Raw genomic sequence first — 16515 nt, forward strand, 5'->3', positions numbered from 1 at the left:
TCTCTTTTTACCAGTGAAGAAGATTACCATCATTTTTTAAGGCTCCTTTTGCTACATGGAGTCTTGTGGGTGGGACTTCAAAAATGTCATTCCGTCTGGTCTCCCTTGCTTCTGACGAGGCCTTGCCGTCGCTCCCTGTATAGAACGGGTGTTTTTCCTCTGGCTGTGATTTTCTCTTTATCATTTGGCATCAGTCATTTGACTCTGATGTGCATAGTTGGCTTTTTTTTCTTTAATTTCTCCTGTTTAGGGTTCATTGGGCTTCCTGTATTTGTAAGTTGATGTTTTTAAAAATGTAATATTTTACATTCTTCAACTACTTTTGGCCCCATTTTTTCTCTCCTCTTTCTGGGATTTCAACTGCGTATGTGTTAAATGCGTGATATTATCCCACACAGGCCACTGTTAGTCTCTTTGTTTATTTTTTCACCTTTTTTTTTTTTTGGAGACAGAGTCTTGCTCTGTCGCCCAGGTTGGAGTGCAGTGGCGCCATCTCAGCTCACTGCAACCTCCGCCTCCTGGGTTCACACCATTCTCCTGCCTTAGCCTCCTGAATAGCTGGGATTACAGGCACATGCCACCACGTCCAGCTAATTTTTGTGTTTTTAGTAGAGATGGGATTTCACCATGTTGGCCAGGCTGGTCTTGAATTTCTGACCTCAAGTGATCCACCCTCCTCGGCCTCCCAAAGTGCTGGGATTGTTGGCGTGAGCCACTGCACCTGGCCTCAATCTTTTTTTTCCTCTCTCCTCCATTTTAGGTAATTTGTATTGACCTGCTTACAAGTTGACTGATCTTTTCTGCCATTATTTATTTTTAAATTCTCAACTTTCCATCTGATTCTACTTTAGAGTTTCCATTTTTTCTTCTAAAACTCCCATCTCTTCACCCAGTATATAATTACATTTATTTGTGAGATTTAGGAAATTTTAAAACAAAGAAAGATTATCAAAGGTATCCATATATAAATAAACAAAAACTATTGTTCCCAGAGAGTAGTTGTTTTAGTCCTCTTGTGTTGCTATAAAGGAATACCTGAGGCTGGGGAATGTAAGAAAAGAGATTTATTTGGCTCACAGTTCTGCAGGTTGCACAAGAAGCATGGTGCTCATATCTGCTTCTGGTAAGGCCTCAGAGTGCTTCCACTCATGCTAGAAGATGAAGAGGAGCCCACTACATGGCAAGAGAGGAGTCAGGAGATAGAAGGGGAGGCGTCAGGCTCTTCTACAACCAGCTCCCTGGGAACGCTCACAGGAGCTCAGAGCGAGAACTCATTCGTTACGGCAAGGACAGCACCAAGCCATTCATGAGGCGTTTGCCGCCGTGACCCCAAAACCTCCCATTAGGTTCCACCTCCAACAACGGGGATCATGTTTTAACATGAGGTTTGATGTGGCCAAAAATCCATATCCAAACAATAGCAGTAGCCCAGCCTCTCTTTTCACTCACTGTGTCTGTTGCCAGTAAACTTGGTAGCCTCAAAAGATGGGAACTTTTCCTGTTGGGTGTCATAGATCCAATCCATGAAACCAAAAGTAAGTGTTGAGTAGAGCAAGCTGTATGTAAAGGCCAAGGGATGAAGAAGCAGGAGTGTGACTCACAAATCAACTTCTCTACTCCTGAGGGGTGAGGGGATTGAAATAGAGGGTTTCTTGAATGAAGGGGTTGGACACTGAAAGCAAGGGGAAGAATATTAATCGCTTTTCTGGAAATGGGCGGTGAACTTCTGGGAGCTGAAGTACTGCCATCTTTTTGTCCTTTTATGGCTTCTTCTCATCATTGTCGTGGTGATTGTCAGCCGTTGTGGCACTGGTGGGAGTGTCACTGAGCATGAAAATGAGATTGTAATGAAATTGGAGGCTCTGCAAAGGCCAGGTGGACTTCCACTTAGCATCCTGCTGATCTTAGCTGGTTTAACCAAGGAGGAGCCTCTGACCTCAGGTGTCCTATTGCTGAAGATAACCAGAGTTTGAGTTGTGCAACTGTTCAGCCAAGCCTACAAGATATATAGTACTGTGGGGATACTATACCCAGCCTCGCTTCAGAACTTTCCTTCCAAGGCTGGACTGTAGAAAAGTCCTTCCTATGCCATGGCACTTTCCCACTGAGGCCTCCCATGAGTGCCGTTTCCTTTGCTGGAAGGTTCTCCTCGACTCCTGGCTGTCTACGCTCGTTTAAAGGTTTCCGCCTTCTCTAAAGCCTCCCGCTGCTGGACTTCACAGTGGATCAGATTTCCCTTTTATAAACATTCATAGCAGACTGTACATTTCTTTCACTGCGTTTACCGAATGATTGATGACTGTGTAGGTGATGTGTATTTGATTGCCAAGTGCGTGAGGGCCTGGGCCTTCTCCATCACTCGCGCTCCTTGCACTCCAGGAGCTCAATCAGTGTTTCTTAAATGAATACTTGAAATTTTGCCTGGTGGTATATTCCTGCACAGCAGTGATCTTCATGACCTTTGATTAGGCAGTGGCTTCTCAGATACGACAACCAAAGCATAAGCAACCAAAGGAAAAAATAAATTGGACTTCATCAAAATTAAAAACTTCGGACTTCAAAGGACATTCTCAAAAAAGTAAAAAACAATCATAAACTATCAAATAATACATCTGGTAAGGGCCTAATATCCAGAATATATAAAGAACTATTACAACTCAACAGTAAAAAGACAATCCAATTTTAAAATGGTTAAAGAATTTGAAAAATCTGCCAAACAAAATACACAAGTGGCCAGTAAGTGCATGAAAAGATGCTCAACATCATTAGTCACCAATGACTAATGATCAGTCACTTGAAATGCAAATCAGAACCTCCGAGAGCTGCCAGTCCACACCCAGCGGGTAGGACTGTAATCAGAAAGATGGGCAGCACCAGCGAGGATGCAGAGACTGGAGCTTCATACACATTGCCAGGGGAACAAAACCAGTGCAGCTGCTGTGCAGAAACGGGAAGGCAGTTCCTCAAAGTTGAATGTAGAGCTGCCGTGTGACCCAGCATTTCCACCCCGAGAGGACACTCAGAAGACAGAGGGAAATCCCCAGTGACATCTTTCCCCTTGGGGTTTGCTTTCGTCACACACTCTCCAGTAGAGGTCATTGTTCCTGGTGCCAGACCAGCTACGATATTACCATACGTGCAGCATTTTATGTGACTTGCATAGTACTTGTGTGTTTTGTTTGGTTTTTCCCGTAACTCTTTGAAGTCATAGAACAGCATTATCATTTGTCTCCGTTTTCAGATGAGGAAAACGAGACCTGGAGACAGTCTTGTTTGAGGTCATACACTAGGGAGTGATAAAAGTCACAGAGCTGCTTAGAGCAGCTCACAGGCAGTTATACAACAGGCTTTGACATTTTAAAGTTGTATTTTTACATTATTTTAAGTGTTTCTATATGGCCACATTTTGGTCTTTAAGAGTCATTTTATGTGCTCTGGCTTGTAAACCACCTGCTTGTTTTCTGTACTGGGCACCTTTGTATTTTTGTGCCTTGACTCTGAGTGATTTTCTCATTTTGTTGTGTACTTCCATAAACCTAGATGGCATGGCCTAGTACACACCACCACTGTGTGGAGTAGCCTGTGGCTCCCAGGCTGCCAGGAGCAAGAGCAGCCCTTGTGTGGCCACACTGAATGCTGTAACAGGCAACCGGAACACAATGGGAATTATTTGTGTTTCTAAACATATCTAAACACCAAAAAGATGCAGTAAAAATACAGTATGAGAATCTGTAGGACCGCCATCTCAATGGTCATCTGTAGTTGACCAAAATGTTGTGTAACATGTGACTATTTCCAAGTTAATTGCAGACAGAGGCACACCCCCCCCCGCCAGGTGCTTCAGTTTCTGTTTCTTCAGTCTTTTGAGGTAAATTTACATGCAGTGAACTACCTACGATATTATCTGTCTGCTTGCTGTTGAGGTGTAGGACATGATTGTCAACCCAGAAGCTTCCCTCATCCCTCATTTGGGGCAGGCCCTTTCTGCTGTCCGGGTTTGTTCCACTGTGGGTCACTTCCTGCCTTTCTGGTGACGTCACGTAAATGGACGTCCACAGTGTGTACTTTCTGTGTCTTCCTTGGTGGGACTCATCCTCTTTGTGCGTTTTACTGGTTCGTTTTGTTGTCCTGATGAGAAGGTATTTTTCCATTTTTCTTTTCTTTTTTTGTTTTTGTTTTTTGAGACGGAGTCATGCTCTGTCACCCAGGCTGAAATGCATTGGCCCGGGTTCAAGTGATTCTTCAGCCTCAGCCTCCTGAGTAGCCAGGATTACAGGCACTCACCACTATGCCCTATTTTTCCATTTTTCAAAAATGGTTTATAACAGTTAACTTTTACACATTGTTACTGCAAACGAGGCAGTTTTTAGCTGGTGACGCGGAGGGAGGATGTTACTCAAGTAGTTAATTGGGATTTTCCTGGTTTGCTTTTTCTTTCATTTTTACCCATCAGATAAGACATCTTTTTTCATAATGTTATTTTGTTTGATGAATATGACTTGATATGAATATGACTTGAGCTTTGGTACTTTACCTCAAGATATTAATTTGTTTAGGCAGTTTATTTTGTGAAATAAAATTTTTATTTGCTGTGTAACTTAAAAAAAAATTATTTCCCCATAGCCGTGCTGGTATAGAGGACTCTAAGAAGTGGGGCATGCTGTTTCTGGTGAATCAGTTGTTTAAAATCTACTTCAAGGTGCGCTTCTGTTTGAATTCTTTCTGTCTTTACAATTTTCCATTTTCCTTGTCCTCCCACATATCACATATGGTTAGCTAGCCTCCCTGGCGTTGCTTGCGAAATGGTCATAACCGTATTCCTAGTCTTAATAGCGAACCTTTGTTGAATGCCTGCTGGGGCAAGGCGCTGTTCTGCATGTCTCCTGTTGACAGCCGGCCTCTGAGGCCAGCGCGCCTGGCCCCGGGGAGACGAAGGCACCTGGTCTGAAGCAGCTGGCCCGGAGTGGTGAACTTGGACTTTCAGTGAAGGCGGTTTCACTCCAGAGCCTTTTGTCTTCTGTGGTTGTAATTAACTATGGAAAAGCAGGCGTATAGATGGATAGATGAATACAGAAACCATTGCCACATAAAGTCAGTCAGGTGAAGAGCAGCCCATCATGTGTCAGCAGCTGGGCCTTGTGCCTTTTGTCCAGGGCTTTCCACTCCTGTAGAGCACCCCACCTTCCTGCCGGTGCTGCATAAGCACAGGCTCCTGCAGGGCTGTGCCACCTGGAACAGCTTCCCAGAGCCTCCCAGGGTAAATGTCATCTACAATGGCTGCTCTCTGTTTTGGTTTTTATTATCATATAAATAATTTTTGTGATATAATAGGTTTTGCAGTTTGCATTTTGAGGAGACATGCATAGTAATTTGTTTTACCCCGTTTTTGTTGTTTCTACATATTTTAAATGGATTATTATTCATTATAGATCAACAAACTCCATTTATGTAAACCCCTAATTAGAGCGATTGACAGCTCAAACCTGAAAGACGATTACAGCACTGCACAGAGAGTAACATACAAATACTACGTTGGACGCAAGGCCATGTTTGACAGTGACTTTAAGCAAGGTATGTTGCTAATCTTTTTTTCCCAGTATTTTAAATAAGACGTTGCATTCTGAACAACTTTGAATAATACAGTTTCAGAGAACACAATTACTGTATTTTATTTTTAAGGGTAGAATATTTGTGTAAATACAGATCAACTTATATGTACATATTTGACACCAAAGCTGATTAAATAAAGGGAAATTATATTGAAGGTTCTTCATCCACATTGGATCTCTGAAGTGCATGCTGGAGTCTCACAGGCATCACAGACATCCTTTCTGAGTTCACTAAGCATGACTCTTTTCGGAATAGAATGTCAATCAGTGTTTTCTCTATTTGCCTTTTGACCCTGTAATAGATGCTGGTTATGTTGACATAGGAAATGGAGATTAGGACAACATTTAGTTCAGCGACTGACTAAACGACCTACAAATCCCACATGGAATGACTTAGAAGCAGGGGATATGCCGTTGGACCTGGCATCAGAGCTCACGTTTAAACAGCCTCCTGCAGTGTGTTGATGCCTCACCTGACATTATTGTATTAGTTTATGTTGGTAACTTTCTCAAGAACAGGAAACTAGTCCTTTCTTCTTTTTGTAATTTTTTTATTGGCTGTCGTGGTATCATTCTTTGTGATGTCTTCTGTTGTACTCAGACCAGACTTTAAACTCTTCTTCAGCTATTTGCTGAGCACACAGCCCCAAGTACGTGAAGCAACATAACTTTAGGCAATGCAAGATCAATAACAGCCCTTTCCTAAGGATGCTGTGGCTTTTTATTCTGTGGGTTTGTATAGACCATTTCCTTTCACAGTTTTTTTTTTTTTTTTGAGACGGAGTCTGGCGCTCTGTCGCCCAGGCTGGAGTGCAGTGGCCGGATCTTGGCTCACTGCAAGCTCCGCCTCCCGGGTTTACGCCATTCTCCTGCCTCAGTCTCCCGAGTAGCTGGGATACAGGCGCCCGCCACGTCGCCCGGCTAGTTTTTTGTATTTTTTAGTAGAGATGGGGTTTCACCGTGTCAGCCAGGATGGTCTCGATCTCCTGACCTCATGATCCGCCCGTCTCGGCCTCCCAAAGTGCTGGGATTACAGGCTTGAGCCACCGCGCCCGGCCTCCTTTCACAGTTTTGACTGTATAGGCTTATATAGTCTGACTGTTGATTTCCTTTCAGTTTTTAGTAGATCTAGGGCTTTTAAAGAAGGGCTTTTCTTATCTGTTCCTCTCTTTTTTTTCTCTCTTAACATGAAGCATAAAGGTAGAGAAACTTTTAAATTCTATCCTATTGGATTTTATTAAGACTGATTTTTTTTCTTCTGAGGATGCATTAGGTGGTATTTTTGAATACCTAACATAGCCAGAAATGATTATTAATACTGATGTGACATATTCATAGTTTCTGACATCTTTAGAGCTAAAAAGTTTATTTAAGTCTGTGTCATCCACCCTTTTGTTTGACCATAAAAGAAATAGAAAGCCATTGAGAGTGTGATGTTCTGAGATTACTGAGCGATTCTGTGTCCCCAAAAAGCCAGTGCCGGCCGTAGATCTTCTGCTTGTAGCTCAGAGATGCTGTTTCCATTGGACTGCCAGGAATTCCTAGAGCCCTGATTGTATTTAAGTGGATAAAATGTCTGCAAAGATCGTGGTGATTTTCTTCCCTGTGATTTTATATTATTTATGTAAGAAAATATTTGGAGTATCTCAGTTGTTGTATACTTTCATTAATTTATTAATTTCAGAGATTTATACCCCACTAGGTATTTTTGACTCCAACCGAAATATATTATTTGATGCAAAATGACTAAGGTTCCCTCAAAGACAGCAGAAAAATCTCAGCTTGCATTAACTATTAGAAAATGCATTTTTTAGCTGGGTGCAGTGGCCCATGCCTGTAATCCCAGCACTTTGGGAGGCCGAAGCGGGTGGATCACAAGGTCAGGAGATCGAGACTGTGGTGAAACGCCATCGCTACTAAAAATACAAAAAATTAGCCAGGCGCGGTGGCGGGCGCCTGTAGTCCCAGCTACTCGGGAGGCTGAGGCAGGAGAATGGCGTGAACCCGGGAGGCGGAGCTTGCAGTGAGCCGAGATCGTGCCCCTGCACTCCAGCCTGAGTGACAGAGCAAGACTCCATCTCAAAAAAAAAAAAAGAAAAATGTATTTTTGGCCGGGCGCGGTCGCTTAAGCCTGTAATCCCAGCACTTTGGGAGGCCGAGACAGGCGGATCACGAGGTCAGGAGATCGAGACCATCCATGCTAACACGGTGAAGCCCCCGTCTCTACTAAAAATACAAAAAACTAGCCGGGCACGGTGGCGGGCACCTGTAGTCCCAGCTACTCGGAGGCTGAGGCGGGAGAATGGCGGGAACCCGGGAGGCGGAGCTTGCAGTGAGCCGAGATCGCGCCACTGCACTCCAGCCTGGGCGACACAGCAAGACTCCGTCTCAAGGGAAAAAAAAAAACCAGAAAAATGCATTTTTGTACATCCAGGAGAATTTGAGATTACCTTGGGCAGTAGCAAAGGTACACTTTTTAGAGGCTAGGTTGCAAAAGTCAAACTGGCAGCGGGTAGGATACTGCAGACTCTGAGTGAATCCTTGTTCCTTGGTCTCAGCCCCACAGGGCTCCTCATGGGTCATGGCTTTGTGGTTTGGAAGCAACACTGGCCCCACAGCGTTCACGCTTACTGTGCAAGACTGGATGCTTTTTGTGCCAATGTGGCCACACAGTTTAGGAGCAGAGGCAGTGTGTGGTCTCAGTGTGGGTTCCCTAGGCCTCAACCCAGACCTAGGGCCTGTTGCTTCTGGTGACTCATTCTGCATAAGGGAGGGCCTCTGCAGCTCTGAGCATCTCTGTTCTCTTGTATTTGGGACTTAATATCACTGTTCAGGAAGAACTTACATAAACAGGAACATCTCACTTTCCTAATTCTTGACCCAAACCCAGCCTTAGCAAAGCCTCTTCCCATCACCTCGGGAGAATGTGGAATCACTGTCCAGAAACCCCTGACGTTTCCTCTGCCTTCAGCTTTCCGGCCTCAGGACGAGGCTCAGCTCCTGCCTGTTCTGAGAGTTCCTCGCACGGGCGAGCTCTCCACAGGCCTGTCATGTGCAGTTCATAGGATTAATCTTGACAAATAGAATTACTTTTGTATTTTGAAATCTATTAAATTCAAATCTGTTTTACATGAAATGGAATCCTTTTTTAAGATTGCTGTCAGGACACAATATATGTTAATAAGAATTTTTTAAAGCATGTGGTCATTTGAAATAGAAGATATATGATCACTAATTATATGTTAAGCTGGAGGATGGTCTTTCACTAAGTTATTTTCATTCTGTTGAATTATGAGTGATTAAAATGTATTGTGAAAGTACATTTTTAAATACGTCTTTGTATTTTTCATTAATGTAGAAATCATCTGAGCAGGATCAAACTTTTAAAATGTTATCATAATGGCTTGCCAGATGACCTTAGGCAAATCAGAATCTCTGTGAAAGTTAGTTTCTTCAGTTTTTCTCTGTTAAGTAGGACTTCCCAGGCAGTTCCTGTTGAATTTGGGGTTATAGATTTTACTTAAGGAAAGTCATTGATCACAGAAATGAAACTGGGCTGATATTTTTTGAGATAATAAAGGGAGGGGGCTTTTGCCTTTTAAATCAGGAGACAGTGGTAGAATACGGAGCAGGAAGGGGCCTGAAGCAGGTGCGTTGGTCTCACGCGTGCTGGCTCTGCCTTCTTTGCAGCCGAGGAGTATCTGTCGTTTGCCTTTGAGCATTGTCACCGTTCTAGTCAAAAGAACAAAAGGATGATTCTGATCTATTTGCTTCCAGTAAAAATGCTATTGGTGAGTGATTGTTACTCCCTGTTTATAGATCCTGGTGTTTTCACAAAGTTGACAGCTGATAGGCTTTTTAAAACCTAGCAGACAGTGGTTGATCACAGCCTGAGCTGTGTATGAGCTCACCCCAAAATAAAGAAGGAGCATACACTGTGTGTGGCCGAAACCCAGAGCTTCATGCCTTACGCCTCCAGGTCCTTCTAGAAAAGCTTTCTCTGTGTCCTGTTTCCCTTTAAAGTATTTAGCTCGACAGTTTAATATTCATGTGACAAAATAAGTACCTATCATTTGTATTCCTCCCTTAAAACCTAAGTTAAAAGCAGTGGATTCACCGAGAAAGAAAAATGTCATTTCAACCTCTCTCTGGGTATTTCATTTAGTTACTAAAATGTATTTTTGATACTTGAAATAACTGGCAAGTTAATTGACCGAGAAAAGCATTACACACAGCTGGCTAAAGCTTCTGTAATTCCGAATGGATTGTGATGGAGAAGTGCTGCTGTCACCTTGCCCTCCCCACCTCTCACCCTATTTAAGAGACAGCCAGTGTCAAATTCTTAGCTGATTCTTCTGGAAGCTACCTCTGTATTCCTAGATTGCATGCTTATACTCACATTTCTTCAGTTATCACTCTCCTGTTATAGAAATGTGAAGAAATGTGAGAAGGTCAAGATCAAGGTCACGTGTCATGGCATGACGAAAGTGTATTGCACCAGGTGTTCTGATTTCTAGACCAGTGTTGTTTTCCTAATGGACTGTGATGTGTTTAATCTTGGACATTCTAAGAAGCTCAGGTTGCGATTTTCTTAAAACTTAATTCCTTGATATGAATGTTTATCAAAGACAGTTTTGTCAAAAATGAAAGCGTTTTCATTCTAGAAAACTGACTCTATCTTAGGGTCACATGCCCACTGTTGAGCTCCTGAAAAAGTATCACCTGATGCAGTTTGCAGAAGTAACCAGAGCTGTGAGGTAGAGTATGCTATCCTTTCTGTTTGGGGTTTTAAAAATGCAAGCCTGGTGAGAGTTGACGTGCATGCTGTGTGAGAAACTCACCCTCCTTCTGACGCTCATTCCCCCTCACCAGCGAGGGCAACCTGCTGCTGCTGCACGAGGCGCTGGCGAAGCACGAGGCCTTCTTCATTCGCTGTGGGATCTTCCTCATCCTGGAGAAACTGAAGATCATCACCTACAGGAACCTCTTTAAGAAAGTGTAAGCGTTTCCCCAGCACACTGGGCTCCCAGTGCGGCTCTCGGCCGAGCAGTCAGACGTCCAGGGCCGTTGCAGGCTAAGAGAGGAGGCTACCGTGTGGGCAGGGTGGTCATCTTCCTTCCGCTGTGTGGGATAAAATGAAGCCTCCGCCCACTGCCTGCTGGGGCCTGCGCGGAGACACGTGAGTAGCACAAGCTGTGCCTCGACTTCTGGGGGAGGTAAGCAGGTTCTGTGTGAGAAGACGACTTGAGAACATCAGCCCTGAGAACCGCGGTACCACATTTCATCAGACCACATAGGACTTACCACTCACTCCCCTCCCTTAGTCCTGACCAAGCAGTCCTCCCAGCCACTCCGCCTGTCACAAAGGCAGATGCAGAGATCGTCATTCGTTTCCTCACATGTCTTCTGAGTCCTCATCCCAGCAGGATCTCAGTTCAGTAAACTTCAGGCCAAAGCCAACTTTGTACAGAGCTGTGGGTAGCACATCACAAAGAGTAGGGACCCTATTTCGCTGAATCCATGAGACACAGCCTGTTGTCAGGTGCTTCCTGATTTCAGGGAGATTAAAATGTGAAAAAAACGCACCTTAGATTAATGAAATACTTAGAAAATAATTAAAAACTGTATTTGTACTAGTGACTTTTTTAAGATTGAAAAGTCAAATTAGATTTAATAGCTCTTTGAGAGTGTATTTTAGAGTTTAATAGGTGGGAATTTTTGTACTCCTTTAGAACACTGGCTTATTAAAAGGTGCCTTTTCTTGGCTGCGGAGTGCTGCGTCCTGTCAGTAACCGCAGTGCCCGTCTCCTCCCCTCTTCCAGGTATTTGTTACTGAAAACACACCAGCTGTCTCTGGATGCTTTTCTGGTTGCCTTGAAATTCATGCAGGTGGAGGACGTGGACATTGACGAAGTTCAGTGTATTCTGGCTAACTTGATATACATGGTGTGTGAGTCCTAGTTTTAATTTAAGCAGCTCCTCACAGCAGGATTCAGCCCAGAGTTTGAAGCTTCAGTGTGGTGGTGTTACAATTGTTAAAATGCCTTTTGCTTTAATTGAAGGTATTTTTTTTTTTGATAGAACTAATTTTAGCCCAGGAAATACCATTCACCAGGACCTTGGAGCATGAGGGGATGGATACTCTGTATGTTTGCATATTCTTTACCAGCGGTACATCCCTCGGTATCTGTTGATTCTCTGACCTGCCTCGGATACCGAAATCCACATGTGCTGCAGTCACTGATAGGACGTAGTATTTGCCTATGAGCTATGCACATCCTCCTGTATACTTTAAATTATCTCTAGGTTACTTACAATAGTGCACTGTAGATAGCTGTTATACTGTATTGTTTAGGGAATCATGGCAAGGGAAGAGCATCTGTACATGTTCAATACAGATGTGGTGTTTTTTTTTTTTTCAAATATTTTCAGTCCACAGTTGGTTGGATTCATGGATGTGAAACCCACTATGAATATGGAGGGTTGATTGTATTTATTTTTATTCATTGTCCTCCCGCTGAACTGAACTGTGCCGCTCTTGGGGAAGAATGCTTAATGCCAAATTTATTAGATCACCTAGCATCTTTGACATGACTCAGATCCAAAAATGTAAACGAATTCCTCCCTTTCTGTCCTGCAGGGCCACATCAAAGGGTACATATCGCATCAGCATCAGAAGCTAGTGGTCAGCAAGCAGAACCCATTTCCTCCACTGTCCACAGTGTGTTGAATGTATACGTAGCCCTGAGGACGGGTGAGCTGTTGTTTCTTTCCATTTTGGTTGTGCTGATGAGACCGGTCTGGTACTGCGACAAGGCTCCCTGAAGCCGGAACTCTGGGAGGCGCTTCTCCCAGGGATGCTGAGGCTGAGATTGTCAGCACACCCAAGTCAGTCTCCTTCGTTTGCAACTAATTTCAGCCTGATGAAAACCTGGAATTCCTTTTTCACAAAACTCAGCTGGTTCTGGAGTCTTTGTGAAACTTCTTTGAAGGAGGCTTTGCGTGAAGGCAGCTCCGGCTCACTTTTCCTAAGTGTGGTTCCTGAAGGCTGTCTTTGTAACTTTTTGTAGTTCTTTGTATAAAAAGGGTATTCTGAATTTATACACATGGCATGTTCTTCATTATATCTTCCAGGATACATCTATTTTTATATATTAAATTTGAGTATGTTATCAAAATGCTTGGTTAACTTAAGGCATCTTTTTAAAAGCAGAATTTAATTTGATTTAAATTTCCAGATTTTATAGCTTGCCCGTATGGATGCTCCTCAATTTATGATGGGGTTACATCCCAATAAACTTACTTTATTTACCTTTGCTTTGTTGGTTTAAAAAAAACACATTACTTTTAAAAAACCATGTTAAGTTGAGAATGCATTTGAATACACCTGCTACTAAACAGTATGGCTCACTCTAGCCTGCCTTAACATACCCAGAAACCTCCACTTAGGCAAAATCAAACATGAAGCCGACCTTATTTTATAATAAAGTGTAGATGCCAGGCGCGGTGGCTCACACCCGTAATCCCAGCACTTTGGGAGGCCAAGGCGGGCAGATCACCTGAGGTCAAGAGTTGGAGACCAGCCTGACCAACATGGAGAAACCCTGTCTCTACTAAAAATACAAAATTAGGCGGGCGTGGTGGTGTATACCTGTAATTCCAGCTACTCAGGAGGCTGAGGCAGGAGAATCGCTTGAACCTGGGAGGCGGAGGTAGGCAGAGGTTGCAGTGAGCCGAGATCACGCTGTTACACTCCAGCCTGGGCAACAAGAGTGAAACTCGGTCTCAAAAAAATAAATAAAAATAAAAGTGTTGGGGCCGGGCGCGGTGGCTCAAGCCTGTAATCCCAGCACTTTGGGAGGCCGAGACGGGCGGATCACGAGGTCAGGAGATCAAGACCATCCTGGCTAACACGGTGAAACCCCGTCTCTACTAAAAAATACAAAAAACTAGCTGGGCGAGGTGGCGGGTGCCTGTAGTCCCGGCTACTCGGGAGGCTGAGGCAGGAGAATGGCGTAAACCTGGGAGGTGGAGCTTGCAGTGAGCTGAGGTCCGGCTACTGCACTCCAGCCTGGGCGGCAGAGCGAGACTCCGTCTCAAATAAATAAATAAATAAATAAATAAAAGTGTAAATATCTCGTGTAGCTTACTGAGTGCTGCACTGAGAGTGGAAACCGAAGGACTGTGTGGACGCTGAGGCATGGCTGCCCCTGAGTGCGTCCCTTTGGCACCATGGTGAGGTTGACAGTAGCTAAATCAGGCCACTCACATTGGGCTGTTGGGCTGCCATCACAAAATACCACAGGCTGGGCAGCTTAAGCAACAGGAATGTATTTCCTCACAGTTCTAGAGGCTGCAGGTCTAACTGGGATGGGGTTACCAGCATGGTTGGCTTCTGGGGAGGACTGTCTTCTGAACTGCACACTCAAGAATATGGTGGTATTCTTGCTGTGCTAGAGATGGTAGAGACAGAGATGACGCTCTCTCTCTTTTTTTTTTTTTTGAGACAGGGTCTTGCTCTGTCGCCCAGGCTGGAGTGCAGTGGTGCAGTCAGTGCTTACTGCAGTCTCAACCTCTGGGGCTCAAGTGGTCTTCCCTCCTCAGCCTCCCAAGTAACTGGGCCCACAGGTGCGTGCCACCACACCCAACTAATTTTTTTAGTTTTTGTAGAGACAGGGTCTTGGTAATGTTGCACAGGCTGGTCTGGAACACCTGGGCTAAAGCAATTCTCCCGCCTCGGCCTCCCAAAGTGCTGGGTTGACAGGCATGTGCTACCACACCTGGCTGTCTTCCTCTTACAAGGCCACAGTTCTGTTGGGTTAGGACCTCACCCTTATGACCACATTTAGCCTTAGTTACCTCCTGAAGACCTTACCTCCAGATACAGTCACATTGGGGGTTAGTACTTAAATGTAAGAAATTGGGGACACAGTTTAGTCCCCAGCACTGCCATTTTTCAGAGTGTGCACATTTCCCCATTTATAAAAAACTGACTAAAGAACAACACAAACCATATTAGCTCAACTCTGCAAAGTTACTGCATTTGAAAGCTGTTTGTGCAAGGAGAAGCTATCCTACAAAGTGTGAATCCCTCTTTCTCTCTCTCTGGGCCTCACAGTGCAGGACTCACTTTGTGTGGCTCCTTCCTCAGGTTCCCCTGGATGCAGGAACTGCCCCAGGGCTTCAGCAGCACTCCTGAGCTCCTCCTACACCTGCAGGTCTCCAGTTTGTTCGGGGCTGGGCGGGGAAGCGTGTGGGCTCTTCTGGGGCCTGGATGGGCCCCTCTGAAGGTGACTGACTCCCATGTATCAGCCCTGGGCTCTCACCTGGGGCTCCGCAGGGCTGTGGGTGGGTCTCCTTGTTTCTTCCCACATGCAGGGAGCTGGATTCTGGGAGCGCAGATCCCAGTAGAGCCAGGGAAGCCAGATCTCTTGTAGGCCCTGCTGTCTCCTAAGTCACACCCGGATTCCAGCCGTGGACTGCCGCACACACACACGAGCTGCAGGAGGGCAAGCGTCTGTGCCTATGGACTTCATGCCAAGGATCCTCTTGACCTACAGAGCTGCTCCCCACCAGCAGCAAGGTCCTCAGCGCTGGCAGTCGTGACAGGTGCCTCCTACGTCCTGTGGGGCAGACACAGAGTGAACTCCTGTGGGTGAAGGCTTTGGGTGCTGCGTCTGTTTTCTGGCTACCCATGTGTCCAGTGGGGCCCTGTTCTCTCTCAGTGCTGGGTAAGGAAATCTGATCTTCCCTGCTGCTCAGCGTGGGCCTTGAACATACTTCAACTTTTGATTTAAATGATTTTCTTACAGTAATTTGAATATTGGAATTTCTACCGGCATACCTGAATTTCATTCTGGATTTAATAGCGGTAGAAAGCTCAGGTTTGTCAACATTTCTGGGTAATGTATTGAACCGTCCATAGTGACACCTAAAGTCAAGGACTGATACTTTAAGGTAGTTGGATGGTTATTCTTAGCAATGAAAGAAACCACCTCAGTGTAGGTGTCCTTACATTCTTGGTGTTCAGGCCTGTTCAGTTCATTCTCACACTGCTATAAAGAACTGCCCGAGACTGGGTGATTTGTAAAGGAAAGAGGTTTAATGGACTCACAGTTCCACATGACCGGCGGGGCGGGCGCAGGAAACTTACAGTCATAGCAAAGGGGAGGCGAGCATGAGGAAAACTGCCACTTTTAAAATCATCAGCTCTCGTTAGACTCCCCCACTATCACCAGAACAGCATGGGGGAGCCATCCCATGATCCAGTCACTTCTCGACACCTGGGGATTACAATTCGAGATGAAATTTGGGTGGAGACACAGAGCCAAAATATATCAAGGCCTACGTCCAGCATGGCAGCATTCAAGTTCATGGGTGTCCATGTGGGCATATATCAGTGTGTTTGCATGGATTCAGATGTTGGACTTAATCTCTGCCCAAGTGTAAACTTGTTTGGTCCTTTTAAAACATCATCACAGGCTGGACGTGGTGGCTCACATTTATGACCCCAGCACTTTGGGAGGCTGAGGCCAGTTAGATTGCTTGAGCCCTGGAGTTCGAGACCAGCCTGGGCAATGTGGCAAAATCCATCTCTGCAGAAAATACAGAAATGAGCTGGGCATGGTGGTGGCACCTGTAGTCGAGGCTGAGGTGGGAGCATCAGTTGAGCCCAGGAAGTCGAGCCCACAATGAGCTAGGATCGTGCCCTGCACTCCAGCCTTGGGTGACAGACAGAGAGAGACCCTGTCTCAAAAAACAAGGAAAACAAAGTCATCATAGCTAGCTTCCATTTTCTTGAGTTTTATTGTTTTGTTAGATTTGTTTATGGTGTGGTTTCTAAGCGTGTCATTAAACACCAGTAGAGTAGTTCTTTCATTTCGAAGGCCCCTCATGTCTCTGCTGA

The 16515-nt window shown here is 44.8% G+C and overlaps 1 protein-coding gene across 8 annotated transcripts in view; it reads left to right on the top strand.

The window, feature by feature from the left end:
* The window catches only part of PCID2 (PCI domain containing 2), a 53266-nt gene that overhangs the window by 24992 nt on the left and 11759 nt on the right, over nt 1-16515 (top strand). For 2 of the 8 annotated variants that reach the window (XR_004428945.1, XM_033177170.1), the window contains exons 8-14: nt 4624-4699; nt 5430-5571; nt 9300-9400; nt 10293-10366; nt 10482-10607; nt 11432-11555; nt 12250-12363. Coding sequence is in view for 7 of the 8 variants with exons in the window: in XM_033177170.1 (XP_033033061.1) it covers nt 4624-4699; nt 5430-5571; nt 9300-9400; nt 10293-10366; nt 10482-10607; nt 11432-11555; nt 12250-12339 (733 nt within the window). In the remaining variant the exon portion in view is untranslated. Of the gene's footprint in view, nt 1-4623; nt 4700-5429; nt 5572-9299; nt 9401-10292; nt 10367-10481; nt 10608-11431; nt 11560-12249; nt 12928-14727; nt 15106-16515 lie in introns of those variants that run through there. The other 6 variants (XM_033177169.1, XM_033177173.1, XM_033177172.1 and 3 more) reach the window with 5 other exon arrangements.

Source organism: Trachypithecus francoisi, unplaced genomic scaffold, assembly GCF_009764315.1.
Source record: "Trachypithecus francoisi isolate TF-2019V2 unplaced genomic scaffold, Tfra_2.0 Lachesis_group18, whole genome shotgun sequence".
Classification (NCBI taxonomy): domain Eukaryota; kingdom Metazoa; phylum Chordata; class Mammalia; order Primates; family Cercopithecidae; genus Trachypithecus; species Trachypithecus francoisi.